Consider the following 24,037-nt stretch of genomic DNA (forward strand, 5'->3'; position numbering starts at 1 on the left):
GGTTGGTATGGATAGAATAAAAACATATATTCTTATACTACAAAGCAAAGCTTTCTGTACATATGCATGTGCACACACACACATATATAATGCTCTGTAATCATGAAAAGTGTAAAAAAATGACCTGCCACCCTGACCTTCCCTGCACACACACTTTCGGCTTCAACTTGCCAACACCACTGGAACTTTGTAAAGTTCAGATTTCTGTCTCCCAGGTGGTTTGCACTGGCAGCAAACAAAGGACTCTGCTGTTACATGTCAAGTCTCCAGGAGTCTTTGGGCAAAAGCATTTACAATAGAAAACACTTTCATTTAGCAGAGGGAATGAGGCATATTTGGCTGCTTATCCAGCATCCAGGCCCTCTTCATAAACATTCTGTCTGTCCCAGAGCTAGCCAAACACAGCCATTTGATGCAACTGACTCCATACATGCTACCTTACAAGCTTTGCAGTCACTGGACAGGGATACATGATGTCTTTTTTCCTTCCACAGGCAAGGATCCAAGAGGCAGTAGTGGGTATATTAAGGGAAGCAGCTGCCCACAGGAAATGAGAGGAAGAAAGGGTGGGAAGCATTTGTATGAAAAGTAGCATAACCAGCTCTGTGTGAGTTGAGATAGATGGGTCAGACAAAAATAAATTCTATTCTGTCTGGCCTTCTCCCCCATCCACTCAGGCACACTGCTTGCTCATTCCATCAGCCCTTCACAGTTTCTCACGGACCCTACAGCCTCCAGCACCACCCATCTCTCCACACCAAGATAGACATTGCAAGAAGCGATGAAGAGATAAGAAACAAGAAAATTAACATCAGCCAAGAAAAATAGTTGGATAAACAGCACCCATCTGTGCTTGAAATTGAAACCTAGCTGCGTCTTTGCTGGACAAAACAGACATGCAGCAACATACTTCTAAGGCCACCAGTGACAACCAGACATCTCTGACATTCAGTTTAATCCTCCCCACCCACACACACTGCTGTTTTACCAGGAGTAATGTCCTCAGCACTGAAGTATTATGCTAAGCAGCCACAGTTTCTCCCAGCAAAAGCATGCAGCTGGGTCAGCAGAGATCAGAGGCTATGAGAAACTTCAGGCAAGTACGTTCCCCACCCCTTCTCTTCAGGGGAGGCGGAACAACAGGCTGGTTCCTTACATCCAGCTCCCAGAGGTTTTCCTCCCAACCAGCTGCCACTCTCTGCATTGTTATGGTCCAACAGTGCCACAAGCCCCAAAGCTCACTGCCTTCTCTGTCCTGGCTCAGGCCACACCAAGAGAAAAGAAGGAGAAATGGGACATGCCTCTGGCTGGCTAAATCCCTGAGCATCAGCCCACCCCAGCAGGGTCAGGGCTTCCACTGCACCAGCCCCTCTGGTAGCCCAGCTTGCCCTCACCCTCCTGCCTGTTTCTGATGGCTGGCAGATGAGGATTATTAACACAGAAAAGGGGAAGCATTAGACACAGTGCAGAGAGGACCGACCTCAGGCAGGCAATGTAAAAAGACAAAGGTCAGATGATTTGCTCAGAGAGATGCACAGTCAGTGGTCAAGGAGTCACTCAGCCCTCCAGCTCATCTTGCGACATTCCCCAATGTTAAAAAACAAGTATAAAGACTTCTTACAAGACCTCAGAAACATGACATAAAGAAAGCTGCTCATCAGCTGAGCCTTTCCTGATGGTTTATTTCATCCTCTAAACAAAACAACATGTCCAGTAATCAGTAACAATCTAAGATACTGTGTCACAGTCCAGAAAAACATAAATTGTTTATGCAGTTAAGGCCTCCCGTAATTTCCATTTGTACTGAAAAAACCCAATAATTTGCTGCAGTTATTTGGATACAACACCCTTCAAACCCAAAGCATTTTGCAAACAAAATACACCTCTTGATGGACAAAGTAATTTTTGAAGTTGAAAGGTACCAGGAAGCTTGCAACCATACATAATTTTACATCTGGTAACAAGCAGATCAGGGAACTAAAGACTCTTTCTCCCAGTAAGTCCGACATTTACATTTGTCAACTGATATTCTGGGGCTTAAAGCTCTCATGTAAGATTACGGCTAGTACATCCCCTCCTAACATTGAGTTCTCTCTTTAGATTCCTTGGAGAACTCATCACAGGGTGGGCCAGATGTAGCCCATCATATGATGCTGAACTCAAAGAAGACAGACAGAAAATAGGGTACTCCAAAGTTTGGTGACATCAAGCCATGCACTAACCTGTGGCAAACTGGTTTGAAAAGGTGAACTGCAGAAAGTACAACTCTGGCTCCTAGGAGAGAAAAGGGACCCACTCCTGGACATGACTCTGGCATAGTGTTTGATTAGTATCCTAATTATTTTAATGTTTTACTAAAGATAAAACTGCCCCTGAGGCTCCGGAAACAGGGCTGGAAAAGATCAAGCCTGTCCTGTGACCCCAGATGCTCTGTCTTTACTGCAGGAAAATTCTCCAGCTTTCCACTTGCTACCATTAAGGGCAATTTCTTCTCATCTGAACCAGCAGTCAGGTAGATCAGCAAAGTCCTCTCCTGTCCTCAGCAGCTGTTACCTTTGAAGCACAGGCTTGTCTGAGCAGCTGCCTGAGAAACTGCCAGGCTTCATGCTGACTTCGAAGTCTGTAGGGACAGGATAGGAACCTGCGCTCTCCATACCCCACACATTCAGACAAGAGAGGACTCCCTCCAGCAGCAAGACATTGTGCAGTACTCTAGACATCAACCCAGATATTTCTGGAGGGCCAGAAGACCTTGGAAGGTGACCCTAATGATGGGTGCCCCCCAAGCACTGAGCAGCTGTCTAGCATGGCCATCATGGCACGGCACAGCACAGCAGTCATTGCACAGCATGGCATGGCTGTCATGGCTCAGCACAGCAGTCATGGCATGGCACAACAGTCATGGCACAGCACAGCAGTCATGGCACAGCATGGCATGGCTGTCATGGCACAGCATGGCATGGCTGTCATGGCACAGCACAGCAGTCACGGCACGGCACGGCTGGTGCTGCCGCAGCCCCCGCCCAGCCCCGCAGCCAGGAGCAGCATTGCAAGGTTAAAAAACATCAGTGCCGGAAACGTAAAGCCACATTCACCTTCCTATAAACCCCAGCAGCCTTCCCTAGCTGGCTCCCTCTGCCAAGTCAGCCTCAGGACAAGAGCCAAGTGTAACGCCAACATATTTGCAGCTACAGGCAGGAAACCTGGGCTGGGTGGCAGAGGAATTGCAGCCATAGGTGTGCACAGCAGGGACTGGCCAATGCTCCCTGGACCAAGCAGGAAAGCCAGCCCCACCCTCAATCCTATCACATCCACCATGCCCCATGTTTCCTTTGGCAGAGACAGAGGCATTCCAGCTCCCCTCTGGGTACAGAGGCCTCCCTGTCCACTCCCAGCTCTTCCCATGGCTCAGACTGTGGCCGTAGGTTAATTCTTTCTTTCTGCCCAGGGAAGATGCTGCAGCCCAGCTTCCGAGGCAGCGCTTGCGCCACACAGCTGAGTGCTGGCATGCTCCAGAGGGAGGACGGTGTCTGCATAGCCACTGTCCCACGAAGCAGCTCAGCTTGCCCATTGGCAAGATGTGCCACACCACTGGGACTTTCCCTTAGCAGTGGCTCCAAGATGCCTTTGCTCAGCTGCTTCCAAACAGGGTGAAGAGCTAAAAGCAGGGGTAAGGACATCTGCCAGTACCAAAATCAAACCCAATGTCTTTTCACACCACAGCACTTATTCCCGTGCCTGATTTTGGACTACCAAGTCCAGTTTTATCATTAAATCAAATTTTAAGTTAATAGAAATGCCTCAGGGGGTCATGCTTACAAAAAAACCCCAAAACAACCCAAACCTAGGAAGTATCTGATTATCTTCCAATTCTGTACTTGCTATAAATCCTAAGCTTTTAAAATACCATGAATAGATAAATCAGACTAAACAGGGATTAATTCATGTTACTGTGGTAAAAATCCGCAACAGGTTCAATGCTAAGATTTCCTCTTTTTAATATATTCGCAGAACTGAACTGTCTTGAAACCACTTTTTGATTGGGAAAATGCTCAGTGTCATAACAAAATGTAGCTACAGAAGTCCAAGTGCTGACTTTGGCCTGTTTCATAGGCTTTGCCAGACACCCCTTCTTAACCGGGCCGGGGACTTCTGACAGGACAAAACATTAAGCAAAACTCCCCTCTGCCTATATTGTGGGTCAGATGTTCACAATCAACAAACTAGCACAAGCCACAAAAATTATCTCAAGAACAAGGTTTATCAGACAGTTCCATGTGTATATTCACCTGGAAACAGAAATTCCCAATGTTTATCAAAATCAAACCCAAACAAACAGGAAACAGCTCACATTGCCTGAGGGATGGAAGGGGATGGGGTCTATCAAGGGTGCTGATCTTCAGGCAGCTCCACTTCATCAACATGTCTCCTCATGCAACACGTTGCTCGTTTCCACACCAATCTCACCAAGATTTGACTAGGAACTACCCTGTGCACAGGACAGCTCCACAGACACTAGTATCCTGCAAGCATGTCCATTCACAGCTCAGATTTGGGAAAAGCTCTACCCCATTGACTAACTGCACAGTGTCATCCAAAGGTTGAGAAAGACAAGGGTCTTCCTACTCCTGCAGGCAATCCAGCAGGCTTTGGTCTAGAGTTCATGACACTGATCAACATAAATTTATCCAAACAAAGACTATAATAAAGGGTCCATATAACCCTACAGTTTTAAAAAGAAGCATAACCCAGAAACACCTGTGAAAAATCCCTCTAGAAGAGAGGGGGGACTGCATAGGAAAGTCTCACACTGCACTAGTGAAATCCTCAAGCTCAGCTCTCACCAGGCAGATTGGTCCAACATGACCAAGAAACCAGAAGCATTCATAGAAGATGCTTGTGATATATCTGAGCCCAAAGCAGTTTTGAACACGTTGTTCAAGTGGAAAGGGGGAGTATGGTAGTGACAAAAGACAAGAGCAGCTGTGGAAATACTATTATCTTTCTTTAGCTGTTCTCCTAAGGCACCACTGGCCAGTGGTGCCATGCAGCTGCAGCCAGCCAGTAGCTCTTGATCAGGCTGCTCTGCTGGCTCACACAGTCTTGGCACTGGTGCTCCTCATCCTCCTTGGCCCTGGGACTGCAGCACCAAACTCCAATGACTCCCCCTGAGAAACAAGCTGCCTTGGCAACTCAAACAGTGCTGCCTCCCACCAGCATGATCAGGATAAACCTTCCCTAGATCAGAAGGGAGCTTGAGAAGCCAAAAGCCACTAGTAAGGAGCTGAGGAACAATGGTAATGAGGGTCATAAATACCATGGCAAGCTCAAGAGCTCGCCATGAAGGTGACGCTGCCAGAAGCTGAATCTAAGCTCCTGGCACACAACACAGGCTGAATTTAGGCACTTTGGTTCAAAGAGAGCTGCAAGACACCCCATTCAGGCCCACTTGAAAAATGATGCTATAGCCCTGTAAAGTCATCACACAAGGAGGATCAGACTCTAAAACAGGCCAAAACTTGACTAGAACTTTTTTGGCATAGTGAAGGGGGGACTCACTGAGAATTCGGTTCTTGAGCTAAAGGGACAAACCCAGGAGCCTTAGGAGCTAACCACAGGAAAGATTAATGGCTTGAGGTCTTGGAAGGGAAATTACAAATGACAGAGGGGCCACAAGAGAAAGCTGTGATAAGAGCTGCCAACTGTCAGCATTTACGTCACCACCACCAGAGAGGCTATTTTATTACATTTTAGTCTCCAGGGTTACAATTTCTCATGAGGTGGTTATTTTTGCTACTTTGCTGATCTACGTCCCTTGGTATGTGACCATAACCACTGACAAAGGCAACTGAGGAACAGAGGTAAGAGCAATGAGGTAGGACTCCAGACATAATTCTGCCTGAGAGTCTTTTAGTGGAAGGAAATAGCAACAATTGCCATAACAGTGAAGTAAATATCACTTCCCCTATGCTGAAGCTGCTTTCATCTAAAAAAAAAAAAAGTTTTAGACAAATGAGGCATAATTACTGTAATTCAAAGAGATTACAAAGAAAACTAATAACTTCCCCCCCTCTGTGGGGCTGATGGCACTCGCCACCTCTGCTGTTCCTGGAGCCAGCAGCCTCCCCGTGGCACCCTGGGTCCTCCAGGCAGTGGGACCCCATGGCAGGAGACTACAGAGCAGGAGGTATTTAGAAAAACCACACGTTTGACCATCCTGATCTTTTTTAAGGGCAGTTCACAGAAGTTCAAGTTCTTGTACATCCCACTTCCAGTGGCCCTTCCTCACCTGAGGCCTGTGGGGACCTCAAAGCCGCACAAAGATGGCAGCAGACACAGGAGCTCCCAGCTGCCAGCGACTCCTCGGACGGCTCCGGTTTGCGGAGGGACTGCTGGAAATGGGAGCAATTCCTTCTTCCCCCCCTGGGGGGAGGCCAGCAGCCAGCCCCAACACGACGACGAGCAGCGCACCCCATGTAAAGCCTCAAAGGGACAGGGAGTTTGGGGTTCATTGTCCCCAGGCAGGAAGAGATGGGCCCGCAGGCCCTGGCTTTGCTTTTGTCTGCCGCGATCGGCCCGGGCCGGGCCCGGACCCTGCGAGGAGCCGCGGGGCCCGAGCACCTGCGCGGGAGCGCCCGGGCGCAGGTGGGTACGTGGACAGAAAAGCGAGGCAGTCTGACCTGAACCCTGATGTTTTACAGGCAAACAGTGGAGCAAAAGAGGGCAAATGAAGTTACACTACTGAAACTGGTTGAACGTGAACCTTTTCATAACTATTTTTCTTGAAGTGGGGGTAAGATGGGGCTTCCAACAGAACCGGGCAGAGGCACTTAACACAGGTTAATATGGCTTCTGTAAACAAAGGCTTGTCTTTTAACTATACATGGCAAGCAAAAGCAGGCGAGCATTCACCACCACCTCAATCTGACTTCTTTCCACGGAACGGGCTGCAAAACCCAACTCAGGGGCTGGCAGGAGCAGAGGGGATTCCCGCTGCCTGTGGTAAGGGGGTTGCTACGGACGAACTGAGGAGGGAGGGTCGGTACAAAGCAAAGACCTCGGGCAGGTTAAGGGGCTGTGTGGGCCGCCACGGCTTTCTCCATAAACATTTGATAGATAAATAAATAGATAAGCAGGAGGAAGAAAAAGCAAAGATCCCCTGCCACGGCTGTGTCACCAACCTTGCCTTTGTAGCACCAGCCACCTGCCAGCCCCAGCCCACCCGGGACCCAGCCCACCCGGGACCCGGCCGCGCTGCCGCCCCGGCCCCACCAGCACCCCCGCCCCGCCGCGCCGCGCCCTACCCGGGAGATGGTGAGGGGCTGCTCGAAGTCCCGGCCGCCCACCAGGCGGAAGCCCCAGGGCCCGGGGCCCGACAGCACGATGCGGTGTGTCCCCATGTGCGCGACTGCACCTCGCGGGACAGCCAGCAGCCCCGCCGCCCGCCCCGGCCCGGCCCGCCCCCGGGCCCGCCCCCGCCCTGCTGTCCCGCCCCGGGGCAGAGCCCCCGGGCCGGCCCCTGCCGTCTCCAGGAGAAAGCCGGGCCGCCGCGCCTGAAGCCGAAACCGGGCCGGCGGAGGTTCGCGGGGCCGAGCCGCTGCTGGAGGACGGGAATTCCGGTCCTCGGGAACTCAGCGGGTCTCAGGGGTCCTGCCGTATCCCCCGGCGGAGGCGACCGGGAGCAGAGCTGCCGGCAGCCGCCCCGCTGCAGCATCTCCCAGGGCAAACGCGGCTCGACCTGCTCTAGCCTACTGCGAAACTCTGAAACCTAAAAGAAGTGATGGAAGTAAGCATCATTGTGTGCTCTTTCCCAGCTGGGAACTGATGAGTGAGGGCGGAGCCTGGGAAGGGTTTTACCTTTCCCCTAATTTAGCTCCGATTTGTCACTGCTTTAGGCATTTTTCTTTACCTCTAGCCCCTTAGAGGTAGTACCACCAACAAAAGAAGGAATTCTGTATGTGTTTGTCAGCCAACCTCCTTAACTGTGACTCAGGTAAAGTAGTTGTTCCAGTTGCATGTCAAGCCTCCACCAATTTGGCCACGGCCAGATGGGAGAGGTTGGTCACAGCAACGGTGCTGGCATTTACAAACTGCACAAACATTGCTTCTAATTCAGTAAATAAATACAGCCCAGACAACACAGAACATCAGTAAGCCAGAGCATAAGGCTGCTGCTGAAGCCGGGATTCAGCCATGGCTGGGGAGCATGCAGCAGTCAGCACGTGGGGATGAGGCTGCTGATCCAGGTGCCGTCCCTACAAGACTCAGCCATGAGCTATCTCATCTCAAGGCACACCCTTACCTCTGCAATCCCCTTTCTTGGCTTTCTCCCTTTTCCTGCATTAACTTGCCATTCCATGGGCCATTTCCTTCTGAGGTACGTACATCCGGATTATTAATTTCATCTCTATCAGAGAGCAGTAGTTCTTCTCCCACATCATTACACATCTCCTGGCGGTGAAGAAAGACAGGCAAAGAGCACCTTTCCCCCTAGGTGTGGAGAGTTTCCGGAGAGCCGTGACACATCACTGGGTCCTCTTCTCCTCTCCACATGCCCAGCTTCTGCAGTCACAAAAACATCTCTGGTTTGTTTCTTAGCAAGCACATTAGGATAGAGAGTGACATCAGTAAGTACCGAGGTTCAGTAGCTACAGATGAGTCTGCCTTTCCGCCCCCCGGCCGTGGCACTGTACAGCCAGGGCTGGCAATGCCAATGACTGCAGCAAAGCAGTGGTCAGGCTGCTCTTTTGCTTTTTATAGATGGTAACCTGTGAAACATAAAGATGGGTTTGTGCCTGTGTGCTTTCTGAGGTTGTGTAAAATCCTTTAAGCTTTTGCTGCCCTGTTAGTTTTGGGTTTAGGATTGGCTTGTTTATAGTTTGACTTCCTAAAATCATTGCGAATGCAGGATGATGTGTATCTGTCTGCTCAGCCATCTGGTCACACCGTCAGAGTTTGAATCTGTTGCCCAATTTTGGTTCAGTCCGAGGTGCAGGCCTCAAGGACATTAAACTCCCCATCAAAGACCAGCCTTTGGGTTGGGTGCAGCCCCGCTCAGACAGTCTGGAGGAGCCAGAGGTGCAGGGTGCATTTTCATGGTCCTTGTGCATTACTGAGCACCAGTGAGTCCACCCGGGCAGCTCAGCTCCAGCCTGCCCTCACTCTGCTCCTAAAGGGACTGTTCCTTTACACAAGGCACAACCAAAAAGCCCTGGCTAGCTCTACTGCTACAGGGCTGGGAGACACAATTTGTTCACCACACACCTTGTACAAAACCCTTACATTAATGCTGCAACCCTACCTGGTACTGCAGAAGTCAGTGTCTGATGGCTTTTGACCCAAATCAAGGTTAGAAATGCACATGCAAATCCAACATCAGCTGACACCCCTTCCACAGAGGCTGCCATTTGGGGTTTCTTTTCCTGAAAATGATCAGAGGGCTGAAGACCTCTCTTATGAAGACAGGCTGAGGGAGTTGGAAGGTTTTTCAGCCTAAAGAAGAGAAGACTCTGGGAGGACCTTATAGTGACCTTCTAGTAGCTGAAAGAAGTCTATAAGAAGGCTGGGGAAGACCTGTTCACAAAAGCATGAAGCAATAGGAAAAGGGGTAACAGTTTTAAGCTAGAAAAGGGTAGATTTATGTTGGACATTAAGAAAAATTATTTAATGTTAGGGTGGTGGATCACTGGACAGGTTGCCTAGAGAGGTGGTGGAGGCCCCATCCCTGGAGACATTCAAGGTCAGGGCTATCTGTTCCAGTGTGAGATGTCCCTGCTTATTGTAAGGGGGCTGGACTAGATGACCCTTCCAATCCAAGACATTATATGATTCTACAATTCTATTTAACCTGAGTGGTCTTCTCATGAGATAGAATCACAACGACTCTTTGTAAAACAGCAGACTCAAGTGTGCTCCTGAGCTCCCAGGTCTGCACACATGCTACAGCAGCTGCACTGGCACTCCATGGCACAGTGAGACCTGCGTGTAAACCAGCTTTCTCTCTCCTTGGTTTATTTGAGAAAAAGCCATGGCCTGACTATGGTTCAGGAGCGAGAAGCAGTGAGCTCAGGTCCTGTCATAAGTTGGATTCTCAGGTGCAGAATCCTCGGGAAGCCCACAGCAGACACTGCTGCTCTGTATGGACACAGCCCAAGACAGCCACAGAGGGGCACTAGTGCAAAAGTGCATTGCTGCAGAAAGAGAAGGAATAGAATTGATTTAATAATTTGCACAAGGAACACAATAGTAATTCAATAGTTCCATTTATTGTCAAATAGTAATCCACTGCAATAAGAAACAAAAAATCAACACAAAAATAAGTTGCCATTTGTGTGTGTGTGTCTGTGTGTAATTTAAATGGTAAGAGCAAGAACAAAAAAATAAACCTTTAAATGAGTATGTTATATACAGTCAGTATCATCATGTTAATTTGCAGGATAAGATTAATTTGGTGTTATCCAATCATAGCAACAGGCCTAAATATTGCTGCAAATAACTGGAGGGCAAACTCGAAGCAGAAAAACAAACCCATAAATAAGAGGCAGGATTAAAGGTATCTCCTGCACAAAAGAAACAGTGGTGCTTTGTGTCATATCTGAAACCCGTTCATAATGGATATTTTGTGCTAAAACTCTTTATGTGAACATACATGGAATTCCATCACTTAAATAAAAGTGGAAAAAATCCCAACCTTTCACAACTGCCTTTTTTTCCTCTCTTCACTCAATGTGTTTAAATTACTTTTCTATACAAGGTAAGTACATTGTCTGTACAAAGTTAAATATACATATTTACAGTCAAACTTCTGAGACACTGAGTCTTCTCTTCTGCTGCCCTAGGCTGAAGAGAAGCCTACTTGATTTCAAACCCAGGAGCATGGCTAGTTTATCAAAACATTGCAAGTCATGCTAACAGTTAGTTGTAGTTACTCTTAATAAATCTGTATAAAAGCATCAGCATAAAAATAGGCATTTTATATTATTAAATACGGCTTATGACAAAATACCAATCTAACCCTTTGCTATTTGTATGGTAACTGTAGGAAGCAGAGTCTGATAGAACCGGTTTTGTTTATGCTTTTTCTTAATAACAAAATGTCTATCAAAAGGGTATTCATAGTGGCTTTCAGGCAAGCAGACAGGCAAGCCATGTTGCTTTTTTTCCTCAAGGAAATACAAATCTATGTAACTGGTAATAACTGCTGGGAACAGCCTTCCAAATTGATTAGAGTTTTTGATATGACTAAAGAGGCAACCAAAATCATGTTTTTGTTTGAGACCTACCACCAACAGCGTAACCAAAACAGAGAAGAAGAAGAGAAGAAAAAAAAAAAAAAGGCACCCTCAGTGATGTGTTGCTCAGATTTATCAGAGCCTCTAAGATTTAATGTCAGGAACAAAGCAATGCCTCCATCCCAAAGAGTATGCTTCAGAAAGTGTATGATCCTTTAGGGCCAGCAACAGGGCAGGAGGAGCAGAGAAAGCGAACGGCTGTGGGACTCAAACAAATTTGCTCTCACAGATGTTCTGTTTATTGGTTCTATTCTTTATGCAGATAAATGTCAAAGCCAGGCTGATTTATCTTTAAAAAAACAGGACTCAATTCCTTTTGATGCACACAATACACTCACACAACACACCCTGCACAAAAGAAAAAAACCCTGCAGAGATTGGTAGTATGTTATTAAAGGGTTTGGGATTTTTATGTGTTTGTGTTGTTTTGGCTTTCTTTTCTCGATTAAACCACCAGTCCCAAACTCCTTTTCCACACAGAGCTCTGCAGTTTAACTGTATCAGCTGCCCTCTGCCTGTGCTGGGTCTTAAGGTGCATGACATGAAGGAAGGATTTTCTGTCGAAGTGGAAGGCAGAACAAAGTGAGTTTTCAGCAAGGCAAAAACCAGGCAAAAAGCCTGGCCACCCTGACCTTGCCAGCAAAAGGGAGCAGCTGCAAGGCTGCCTACTGCCCCAAAGCACTATCATATCTCAACACACAAACAAAACCTATACCATGTGCTTCCCTGAAGCCTTCTCAGAGGTAAGTACTCCATACAAATTAAGGTTATCACCAGAACTCTTGCTGGGAACGGGAGAGGAATACACAAAGGCAGCACTGTAAACTAGAAACTGTCTCTTCTTCAGCAAACAAACCACACCCTGAATCAGTGGAAGCAGGGCTACACATTCAACTCAATACTGTACCACATAACCACATCCTCCTAACACATATCATCTTTTGTCTATTACATTCATAAATTGTCTGTTTCTTCACTGTTTAAAAACACCATCTGGAAAACAACCCCCCATTTGTTGTGGTGGGACGACTGTTACATTACAGGTACAGAAGCTTCACGTAGTTGCCTGGGAAGGTGCCAAATTGCCTTGTTCTCCTGGATGTACCTGTTGCAAAATAAAACACAAGGAAGCCAGAGTAAGATGGAGAAGGCTTAGGGGTTTCAAAAGGTAGAGGTGATAGCTTCCTCTGCCTGCAGGCACTGCTCTTTAAAACTAAATAGGAGTCCCAGTCAAAAACCCTTTTGGTATAGACAAGATCAGAACTAGTTCTGCTACTAATAATCTTTGGCCTTTCCTTTTAACAGTTATTAAGGTGTTGGTGAAAGCTTCTAGGCCCACAGGCTAGAAGCCAAACTCCTATCAGTGTAAATGAGCTAATCTCCCTTAAGAAGAGATAACAAGCCTAGATTTGCATTGCTGAGATGGAGAACACTGTCCAGACTTGCATTCTTTGAAAGTAAAGGGCTAGATTTTGCTAAACTTCAGCTACAGATGGATTTTCTGGGACTGCAACTCCCATCCATGTGTTGCCTTCATCCCCTACGTGCCACTTTCTGTAACTTGCCATGGCTCCATCAGCTTGGAAAAGCTACAGAAATCCAGTTTTTCTTAGTTCCCTTTGTTGCTCTGCCACCTGTGTAAGCAAGAAGGATCAGGAGGAAGAGGGGAATGAGGAAATTAAGGGCAGAGAAAAGAAAACAGTAGAGAGCGAGAAAGGAAAAGCAAAGCTCCACAACCTTGCACCTCAATTTTAATGTTTTTAGTGGGAAAAGAAGAGAAATTGTGCAAGAAGTTGAGTTGATTTTTTTCACTGTTTTGACCCTGCAAATGAAAGCAGCTTCCAGATGTTCTACAAAATTTCTCATCTGCATCTCAAAAAGCTTTGCTAACAGGCAAGTGTCACACTCACCCACAAACCAGCCGTCGTCACATTTCTCCATTACATCAACAATGTCACCGTCCCTCAGTTCCAGCTCATCATCATTCTGAGGTGTGTAGCTGTAGAGGGCTTGGTAACTAACTCTAAAACCAGAAAAATGCCACATAATTAGCCATTGGATTTCCCTGACATCCTTTCAGGAGATGTCCCCCTTCCCCTTCTAATTCCTATTATATTTTGTTCAATTTAGTCTGGACCCATGTTTTCCATTTGGGAGGTGGAAGCCAACTGCATTAAATTGGCTGTTGTCACAAGGCCATGGCAGTAAAAAGTGTCATGTCTGCAGTGTGTGGGACACCTGGAGGGCTTCTGTTTCCCTTTTGCCATGTGCTTGTCTCCATAGACTGTGACAACTGGAATCTTCCTAATGTGCAGCACCCTGAAAGTGTACAAGTGCAGACATCTCGCTGAATGCAAGACAAAACCTGGATACACCCATTCCTGAGTTAAATGAGACAACTGTTCCCTTGCCCAGGAACACAGGCAAGCCATGACCAAATAGCAATGTGAAGGACTTTTAAAAAAGATACTACCTACTCTACTACACTAAGGTTGCTGTAGAAATCATGGCTGAGGAGGAACAGTGCAAACAAAATAAAAGGTTTAATCCTGCCCTGATACACCACTTGCACCAGACCCTCTCTGTATTTATCAAAATGGAACTTAATGGAGTAAACTTAATCTCTGGGCAAATTTGGGGAAGCTTGAATCCCCTGGCTGTGGGGGGCAAAAATAAAGCTGATGTGAGACTTTTCATTCTGCTTAAAGTGGTCCCTGCTTTAAGAAGCCAACTGCCAATGAACTTCAGTCCCCAGCACACAGCGCAGGTTGTTAGCCTCAAAACCAGCAGTGAAAGGCCCCACCAAGCTTAATGGCAGCACCAGGCTTAAACCCACCAGAGAGCTTTGAAAACCTCATCCTTGGTCTCTCAGATCATTCACGCACAAATACATCTGTGGAACTGGCCAAAACCACACCAAATGGCATCAGTTTTGTCTGCTCACTGTACTGAGAAGCTAAGAACAGGGGTGAATGCAGAGACCTGTGCCATGAGCCAGGTGTAGCCAGTGGATAATGATTTGTCTCCTGCTTCAGAATTCAAAGACATTGAGATACTCTCTGTAACCAGCATGAATCAAGTGCCCAAAGGAGACCCAGTCCTAGATCATGAGGTCATTGTTACAAATGTTGTACACAGATGTTGTCCCAGTTTTAAACAACTTGTTACAACCATGATGTGGCTATTTTTGTTTAAAGAAAAGCTAACACCTTCCCATAATTCTAATAAAACTCCTGGAAAACTGAAGCTTTCACACCTCCTGGTCTTCACCCACCAGCCAGAGACAAGATCCCTGGAAGAGATGGAAGTCAAAAGGACTTACATGTCTCGTGGTGTTTGACTTCTGTCAGGGCTGGCTCCTTGCTGCTGTGCTTGAGGTTGCTGAGAAATGACGAGAGATGGTTTATGGTCATTAGAGGTCACCTTGTGGCGAGAGTCAAGAGGCTGAGAAATAGTACTGCAGTAATGAACAGACTTTTCTGCAATGTTTATGATCTCATTGCAAACAGCTTCCTGAGTGGTAGGCAGCATTGACATCCAAAACCACCCAAAGAACAGTCAACAGGGGGAAGGGAGGGGAAAATATAGACAAGAAGAGATGGGACATTCCAGATGCAGCACATAAGTCCAGAAAAAAAAAGAAAAAAAAAAAAAAAAAAAGAGTTGTAGATCCAGGTAAATATCCAGGTAGTGGAGTGCAGAAGGGATCCAGGTGTAAGCATGGAAAAACAGGCAAGATACAGAAGAATTTGGCATTTAGTTGAAGATTTGTAACAAATACATATACATATATTTTTTAAAGCAGCAGCATAAGAGGTTGCAATTAGTTATGCAGTGGCACAATTAAAAATGCTATGAAGTCAGTTCAAGAATGCAAGGCGGGCCCCTCCATTCATGCATTTTGCTTCATTTAACTTATACCCAGGGACTGGCAGCACAATTAGCCCAACTCTCATCCGCTATGAATGTTTTTTGAAGTGCTGAGTTCCTTTTTTTTTTTTTGCAAACAACACAATATATGCAAATAGACAAATATGTACCTACTTTGCAGCTAAAAATGGTGCTGGCATTTTATCTCTACTGAGGTGTTGCCTGGGTGAAGAGTGTCTAGGACTACACATCTGATTTAAACAGTGGCCTTACCACATAGCTCTTTTCAGACTCTGTGAGATCTGGTCCAGCTCTCAATGAATGGTGGGAAGGCTGTGTGATCACCAAGCAAATGATAAGGAAGACATTTTAGCAGATGTTATATTGGTCAAAAAAAAAAAAAAAAAAAAAAATTAAATGGAGTGCAGACAACAAAAGAAAACAAACAACTCTTCCCCTCCCCATCCCAACACCATGCTTCTTGGAACACAAGGTCTTTCATTTACACAAGAAACATTAAGGCTACAATAATGCAACTGCACTGCAGCACACAGAATGCTGCAAAGAGAAAGGCGACAGTGAAACAGGTTCAGAGGAGGGAGTCAGAGCAAACAGTTATGGACACCACTACAACCAGAAATTGTACATAGTGTCACACTGCATTCCTGTAGGGGGACAAAAAAACAAGGACAGAAGCACATACTTGACAGCATCAAACTTGGAAGGCCAAAAGTATGCTGAGAGGAATCTGTCACTGTTTTTAGAAAAGTCCTCAATGACTTTGACACAGAAGAGAACAGTTAAGTCACTTCCTTCTTAAAAAAGACCAGCACAGGTCCTCAGAAGGTACAATGCAGTGTAGCCCCATCAAAATCACTCTAGCTTGTACCAAGCCAAGATATGAGCTGCTCTGCTAACTCCCACAACAAGGCAGAGCTTCAAGTCAGAAGAGACCCTGACTTGAGAACCCAGCTCCAAAAATCATCCCCTGTGAAGTTTCTGGAACGTGCCCTGCCTCTCTCCCCAGTCACAACCTTCATGAGGACTTGCATGTCCCAGAACACACCTAGGAAAATAAGGGTGTTTGGAGGTTTAATGGGGAAGGATGCTGAGAAGGTTGCACAGGTATCCAGAGTCTGGTTTTGCATGCTTTTTGCATATTCAAACACCTCCTGAAAGCAAGAGGAATGCTGTGAGCAAATGGGATGCTTGAACTAGTGTAGGGTGATTTGCACTACCTGCAGGAATGCTTGGCAAAGTGCACTGGACAAGACACAAAGCATTGCAATCCTCTGTGATCATTCAACACAATTTTCAACCCAAATTACAAAGCCCTCAATATTTTTGTCTTTCTCTTCTCTTTATTCACTTCAACAATGCCCTTCAGTAAAATAATTGCTTTCTCACAGCATCCCAAGACAGAGCAGAAGCAGAGGATAAAAAGGTTTGTAACACCTTCAGCCCAAGCATACCAAAAGATTTTGGAGAAGTGCAAGGTGATGAGCTCATTCATGTCTAGTTCCTGTTCTCAAAGCTCCTCTGAACTACATCTTGGACCTCTGGAGCTGTGCCCATCACTGTATTAAAGCAAACTGTCTCTTTTCTCAAGCACTGTGACCCACTCTAGGCCAACCCAATCCCACAGCAACTTATTTGCACTTAGCTGTACTGTCTCAGGCTGGAATCTGGGATCACTGCCTTAAGAAACAATGCTCTGTTACCAAGTATATTTCTACAGAGAAAAAATTAAATGTAAGTTAGATGGGCTAATTGCAGTAGAATTCACATTCAAAGGATTTACTGTGGAGCCTGAAGTCATCACAGAATTTCTGGAAGTCATTCCTAGCTGTCTATCATCAGGCCTGAAAGGGAAATGGAATAATTAGAAACTCCAAATCAATGCTGTGCAGACCAACTGGGTATAGTGCATAAAATCTGATGAGACCAGAGTTCACTCAGGTGGTCAAGTAGCTGGGAAAACCAATTTCCAGGCTGAGGTAAGAGACAGCTGTAAGAATTTCTATGCTCCATACTAATAAACTGACTGCTGGAAGTGCTCCATGAGCTCCTAAGACCACATGGTCCATTTCTAATTGATTACTTGTAACTTCCCTGACCATCTTTTTCTCCAAAAAGCATTAATAATTATGAACTGAGTTTTTTGAAAGCTAAAAAATTGGCATTACTTCTGAATGCTCCATGGTGCAGGCTTGTATGTGTAGTACCAGGAGGTGCAGCCTTTCAGCATCAGAAAGTTGGCCAAATTCCCTTTCCTGGCAGGATCCTCATGGGGACTTCCCTGAGGCAGCTGGGCAGGGCAGAGGCCACCTGCCCACCTAACAGCCCTCAGTCCTGACAAGGCACATGGCTAAGTGGATCCCCTCCAGCCCCTGCTCCAGAGACCCAGGCAGCTCCTACCAAAGCAATGGGTGTCTCTGCACTAACTTTACAGAGCCCTACAGTGAGGTGATGCAGCACCCCGAAGTCAGTGACTACACAGCATTAGTCAAACAGGATGAAAAACTGACCCTATAATTTTAGGCTGTAAATGTATCATTCCTTAATAGGATGGCCTAGATGTTTGGTTTTTAACCTATGTTATTCTCACAGGGAGAGAAGAGAAAAAAGAAATAATAATTAAAAAAGTGTCATAGGTCCAAATGCTCTTCAAACACAGGTTCAGAAAGCCCATCTACTATCTACAGTGATGGCTTCATGTGCCAGAGGTGATCAAGGAACCAGTAAGTGCAGAGCACAGCTCCAAATTATAAAACACAAAAGGTTCCTTCCTCCGAAACACTGAGCCAGCCCTGTTGCTGCTGGAGGTAAACTGAGGGCCCTAAAAATCACTGAGTATTCATAACCTGTCAGGACAACTTAACTCCTACCCCTCAGTCATACTACATGCTTTGTTAAGACTAAATGAATAAACTTAAGCAGGTGCTTAAATGTCTCCATGTCTACAGATCATACAAATATGAAGTACAGCCAGTCCTGAAGCACAGCTGGCCGCTGTTTCCACCTCATACAGAGTTTGAGGAGGGACCTAAAGAACACCACAGTTTTGTAAGAATACCAGGAAAAGGTTCTATGTTAAGAGCCTAGAAAAGCCCAGTGGCAGTTTTTAACTGTTAGGAAGAAAGACGGTGGGGTTACTCCATAGTACTCTCGCTGCTGCTAGCAAAGTCAACTGTCATCAGTTTGTCCACCCATTGCACCTCTTGTGTATGTGCCTTCTTCCATCCCCTTCTGGTGGGAATTGAAGGACTTAATAAGCGAAGAGAAAGCTAAGCAGAACAGACTAACAGAAAGACAAGACAGGCAGACAAATTGTTACCCCTCAGACAAGGGCACACATCAGCAGTGATGCTCCCACACATGAATGAAGAACTATGACCAGGGAGGACTCTCCAGCCCATCCAAAAGAAAAAAGAAAAACACACCAAGCCCCAGCTCTGGTGAAATTGAGGGGAAAGCTGGTCAAATAGCTCTTACAAAGGACACGGTGTACAGCAGACTCATCTAAAGGTTGTCAATGCAAAGACTCCCCTGCCCCTGGATCAGAAGCTGAAGGTAGCTTCTACAGCAAAAAAATGCATCTCCTGTGGGGAGCAGGTATCAACGCCTGCTGCAGGCTGTGCAACTCCAGCTTGGAGAATAAACACACTGGGCAGAAACATAGCTGTGCTGAACCTGAGGAGCAGCAGAAAACCACAAAGGGGGGAAGCGGGGGATAAAATATGACCTTGGAGATAGTGCTAAGTAATAAACATGGTAAACAAGTGTAGCTTGTCTGTGCTGGGGAACATGGGATCTGAGAGTCCCCCTCATACACTCTCTACCAGCAGGTGAAATTACTCACCACTCTGCCTGAGCAATTTTGCCCAAATGGAAACAGCCCCTCACTGACATCCCTCACACTGCCAAGCAACGCAGGGGCCCTCATCCAGGCACTCCTGCCTTCCCCACCCCACAGCTGCCCCAGCCCTGGAGCCAAAGCTGCTGCACTGCTCACACACTTGCTAGCACCACTGACAACTGTCATGCTGTGCTAACAGGACTTCAGAGTAAAATACAAATTAAACCAGAAGATTACTGATGGTCTCCTGCAATGAATTAATTTGATAGATGACATTACCGCTTAATCTAATGTTTTACTGGAATACTGAAACAAATTATCTCTAAGATATAATTGAAATACCTTTCACATTTATTTCTTTTTAGTTTGAACTGTGAAACTAAACAGAAGGGAGTAACTTCAGAATAGCTAAAAGAGCTATTGAACTTTATACTATTACTTAATGGGACAGGCAAGAACATAATAGTCTTTACACCCCAGCCCTGTACCAAAGGGGTCTTACACCCACAAAAAATCTTGGGTCAGAATTTCTCTGTAATATGAAAACTAAAATTAAAAATGGTAAAAATACCTAAAAATCCCAGGGATGGACAGTAATGGACACAAAAAGCAAATGTCATGTCTCATTTCCATGTCTACTAAGTGCTTTTCTCATTTGATTAAAATCAATGAAAAAATGACAGATTTTTGAAAGGACCGCCAGGGCATTACCTGCATTTCTGCTGAAGCCATCAACCTGTTTGGGTCATGTAGATAATAAGAAGTCATTTGCATATATAAATACCACTCCTGCTCCCTAAACAAATGTAGACCCAGAGCTGCAAAGGAGGCCAAGACTACTGATAATGTCACACACAGTTTTAACTTGACACTGACAATGCTCTGATTGTCTTGGCTTTGACTCCAAAGAAAGGCCACAGGGTCCTATTACAACGAGATGCAACACCCAAAATAGAACTGCACAGAACTCAGGAGAAACATCGTCCTCTAAACATGGCTCTCTGCTCCTTTTCTTTTGAATTGCACACATCCAGTGCAAACATCAGCAAGACCATGCAGATGAGAGGTCAGAAGAAAGGCAAAAATAGAAAACTTCTGTGGATTTTTAACATGAAGCAGAATATGTATCCTATTGGATTCACATATTGAAAACCAAAGGGAAGGAGAAAGTGATTGTTCAGTAAAAAGTTGTGCAAGCTCACAATCAGAGGGAAGTGAGGTGAGTAAACGCAACAGGAATATTTCAGGGTTAAAGCTGTATCTCACTCTCATGAATTGATCAAGAAAATATGTACTGTGGGCAACTACTTCTCTTACTCATCCTGCATGGGCAACCTGCCTGGTTCACTGATCCAGCCAAGGATTGCTTCCCCAATACCCATCACTACAAACTGAGTACAGTTTTTGCTGCTTGTGAGCTTCCTATTACAAATACTGCCATCTTGTGGAAGCTGCCTGGAAGGACTGACGTGAGAGCAGCAGCTGCAAGCGCTGTTTGTTCCAGGACCCTGGATATCCCGGCCACACAGTGCTTCAGCTGAGTCGGTTGTTCACAGACAACTACATCCCTCTTTAAAGACTTGTATAGCTCTCAGCATACAGCTGTGATCCTCTGAATACTACCTGAGAAGGTTCTAACAAGTTCCTGATGTTGTGGGTACTAAGTTGTGTATGCCTTACTCCCAGGTGGTTAGAAAAAACCTGAACCAAAGTATCCCACACCACATCATTCCTGCTAAAAAGGCCACCAATACTGCTTTATAAACACAACTGAGCTGTAGCTCAAGATCGGAACTAAATAAGCCCTGGGCTCATCCTTTGGAGGAATGCAAATCAGATCCTCAGCTAGTAAAAACTGGCAAAAACTCAGACTTCAGCTATGCAGATTTGCACCAGCTGAAGATTTTGCTCACACCTGGCCTTCTGCACAGCCTGGAAGTACTTTTAAATGATTACTTTTTAAAAAATAAAAATTCTGAATTTATTCATAGGAGAAATTTCTCACCTGTGGAATCAATAAATGGCTAAACAAGCATATGACAAAACAAAGGCATGGCATGGAAACAACTCCAAGTAATGGAAGAGTAATCAGCAAAGATGATTACCTGTGGCTTATTGACTCTGCGTGTAAGTCTGGGAGGTGGCTGTGTTGTGACAGTAGAAGAAGAGAGGGCAGAAGAAGAGAGAGGAGCAGATGAAGAGAATGCTTTTGAGTCTGCAGTCTTTTGAAGAAAAGAAAAGTTGGTCAGCTTGGAATACACTCTCTTATCACAATCACTGTTAGTGATAAGAGCATCTACTATCCAGTAAATCTGATGCACACACAGCAAAACATAACTCCATGCAAGGGCAAGTGCAGTTTCCAGTTGGTTTGTCTGAGCTGAACACTTCATTCTGTTTTAAACATGCGGGTTATGCTTGTAAAAAATGCTGCTAAAAATACATCCAGATGGTAAACAGGACAGCTTTCAATACACTTCTGTTTATGATTCAAGCAGAAATCAATTTGCACAAGATTCCCAGTGTGAAACGTGTCATCTTAGAAATCCTAGGTTCTCATTACTTAACATTGGCTAGGTGGGGTATGTTACAGGGGCTATTGCAGTGTAGCCATAATGCTATGATTTTGAGCTCTCCGAAATTCCACAGCATTGGGATGCTGTAATGTATTTTAGCTGGCTGTAGCCCACAATGGACCCCAAATCAACTGAGAGCTTCAAAGAAAGGCAGATCTACTATACCAGAACTGGGAGCAGAAGGTATGTTCTAGAAGCTACTGTAGGGTTCCCCTGTGTTCCTTCTCATTGTAACAAACAGCTGCATATAACTAAGAACTCTTGGGGAAAAATATCACTAGGTCTAATTGCCATTTTTGGCTAGACCCTTTCATGTCATTTTGGAAATAAAAAGAGATTATAAATTCCATTCAATGCACAGATAACAATAAAGCCTCCCTGACTTAGTCATGCACATCCCAACCTTAGGTTCACTAAACCACAGGCTCCAGGAACAAGAAGGGACAGCTTTTGTGATCCCAGGAACCAAGCTGACATTTACAAGGCTTTTTGGTCCTTGGCTTTAGGAGGAACAAATAAATCCTATCACCAATGATGATCCATTCCACACTGGAAAATCTCTGAATAGCAAGGAATTGCCTTTTTGCTACACAGTGAGGGCATGAGACCTGTGTGATATTTTCAACTGACACATCTGGTAATAGCCACTATCTGGGACAATCACCTCATTAGATGTGCCCAACTGAGTCGGTCCAGTGTTATTAACTGTTCTGAGACAATTTTCACTACACTGCTTCTGAGCTCTCTTCTGAAACTTTTTGATCTGCTATCCAGTGAATGCCACTGGTGACCCCTGAAAGAAGGTCTTAGGATCATAAAAATTACATGTGGCAGCCACTGGCTCTGCCTGGCCAGCAGAGCAGCACAGATCTCAACACACCAGTTAAAATCAGGGATTCAGAGCAGCACACACACATGCAGGAGAAGTACCTTCTTTTCTCCGCTTCGCAACTTTCCCAGATCACCTTTCCTCACGCCTCTTTTCTCTGTTTTACCTCCCTGCACAATAGCCATTAGCTCCTGACACAACTGGTTGTCCTCAGAGGAACCCACAGGTCTCTTTTCTGGGGTCACACGCATGTCTAGTTGGGATGGTTTCAGGCAGCGCTCAACAGAGACCTTGGGGACAGCCTGAGCACCCTGCTCGGGGGTGCTGCTGCCCTCTCTAGTCTTTTGGGGCCAGGCTTGGCTGGCAGTGGTGTCACGCTGCTCTGTGAGGAAGCTTTCAGGGCTCTCCACTGCCCAGCCAGGGGAGTCAGAGAAGCTCACACTGGAAGAAAAGGAGCCAAACTTTTCTTCACTTTGTGGAGTGGCCTGATAGAAACTGCGAGTGGAGACCTGAGGTCTGGAGGAGTAAGAGGGCAACGGGGATTTAATGGACCTGGGAGTTGAGGAGCCAGAGGGATAAGAATGGCGGAGGCTGACCAAGGGGGAAGGGCTGGATGCAGCTGAAGGCGAGAGATAGTCAGTGTGAGAGAGGGAGGCTTCAGGCGGAGGAGGCAATGGAGGAGTTACAGCAGGAGTGGGGCTGGGGGACACTCCCACGGTCAGAGCAATCCACTCAGATGTGACTGCCTGCACCTCTGGAGATAAGGCACGGCGCGTGAAAGGCAAAGGCGGAGGAGTTGGTGTATGGAGCAGCTCAGAGCTGGGAGACTTGAAGGAGACAAAAGCAGGAGAGAAAAAGAAAGAAATGAACAAAAAAATAGTAAAGGAAAATACAAAATGATCGAGCAAAAGTAAAAGGAGAGAGAGTGAATGAGGAGAGGAGTAGATCTGTGACCAAGCATCGTGCATAAGATTTCCATGGACAGGTGCACCATGTTGGAGAATGTGCTGTCCACAGCTACTCCAAACACTGAGTCCAATCTGTATCTGTGCTACAAATATCATTCTCCAGCCTTTTCAAGGACCCCAGACAAAACATTCTATGGTATAAAGTCTAAGGTCTTCCACATGTCTTAGGTCCCTTAGGAAGCAGCTGAAGCCACCATCCATGATGGCAGCATATAGCATTTGACCCGCCTGGCAGTAATAGTTGGAGCTCCAACAATTACTCACGCTGTGGACCCAGTCAGAATTCACTGCTGCAATCAATTTTTACTTTATCCAACTCTAGCATGAGCAATACCTACTCCTCAAGAAACTTGTATTGCTGACGTTGTGGAAGAGAGTGATCAAAACAGCCAGTTATGGATGTCTGGTCTTCAGGTGGCTAAAGTAGGTGCTATGTATTTATAAAGGCAGAACACAAAACCCAGTTCTCCCCTTAGCTATTACCACCAGTGATGTCAGTGAGATGCCTACATTAGCACTTCTCAGAGCGTTTCTCAGTCCTCTGCCAATAAGGGAGAGAGCTGATCTACTAGGGAAGGAATCAAAAGAACAGCAAAGGAAACAAAAGGAGGGTGGATACAATCACTTCCATCAAAGGGAAAAGC

The 24,037-nt window shown here is 45.9% G+C and overlaps 2 protein-coding genes across 38 annotated transcripts in view; both read right to left on the minus strand.

The window, feature by feature from the left end:
* PDLIM1 (PDZ and LIM domain 1) overlaps positions 1–8,372 on the minus strand; it is a 45,441-nt gene extending 37,069 nt beyond the window's left edge. Inside the window, exon 1 of one of the 2 annotated variants that reach the window (XM_051619005.1) lies at positions 8,303–8,372. In XM_051619005.1, the coding sequence (XP_051474965.1) occupies positions 8,303–8,359 (57 nt within the window). In that variant the 5' untranslated portion in view covers positions 8,360–8,372. Of the gene's footprint in view, positions 1–7,304; positions 7,419–8,302 lie in introns of those variants that run through there. The other variant, XM_051619003.1, reaches the window with a different exon arrangement.
* A 1,873-nt stretch (positions 8,373–10,245) lies between these two features.
* The window catches only part of SORBS1 (sorbin and SH3 domain containing 1), a 225,230-nt gene continuing 211,438 nt past the window's right edge, over positions 10,246–24,037 (minus strand). For 18 of the 36 annotated variants that reach the window (XM_051619141.1, XM_051619139.1, XM_051619140.1 and 15 more), the window contains 6 exons: positions 22,527–23,252; positions 21,126–21,242; positions 15,435–15,494; positions 14,614–14,804; positions 13,202–13,314; positions 10,246–12,396 (listed from right to left, as the gene is read on the minus strand). In XM_051619141.1, coding sequence (XP_051475101.1) covers positions 12,329–12,396; positions 13,202–13,314; positions 14,614–14,804; positions 15,435–15,494; positions 21,126–21,242; positions 22,527–23,252 — 1,275 coding nt within the window. In that variant the 3' untranslated portion in view covers positions 10,246–12,328. The remainder of the gene's footprint in view (positions 12,397–13,201; positions 13,315–14,613; positions 14,805–15,434; positions 15,495–21,125; positions 21,243–22,526; positions 23,253–24,037) is intronic. The other 18 variants (XM_051619154.1, XM_051619171.1, XM_051619164.1 and 15 more) reach the window with 2 other exon arrangements.

The sequence above is a fragment of the Apus apus genome, chromosome 4 (genome assembly GCF_020740795.1).
Source record: "Apus apus isolate bApuApu2 chromosome 4, bApuApu2.pri.cur, whole genome shotgun sequence".
Classification (NCBI taxonomy): domain Eukaryota; kingdom Metazoa; phylum Chordata; class Aves; order Apodiformes; family Apodidae; genus Apus; species Apus apus.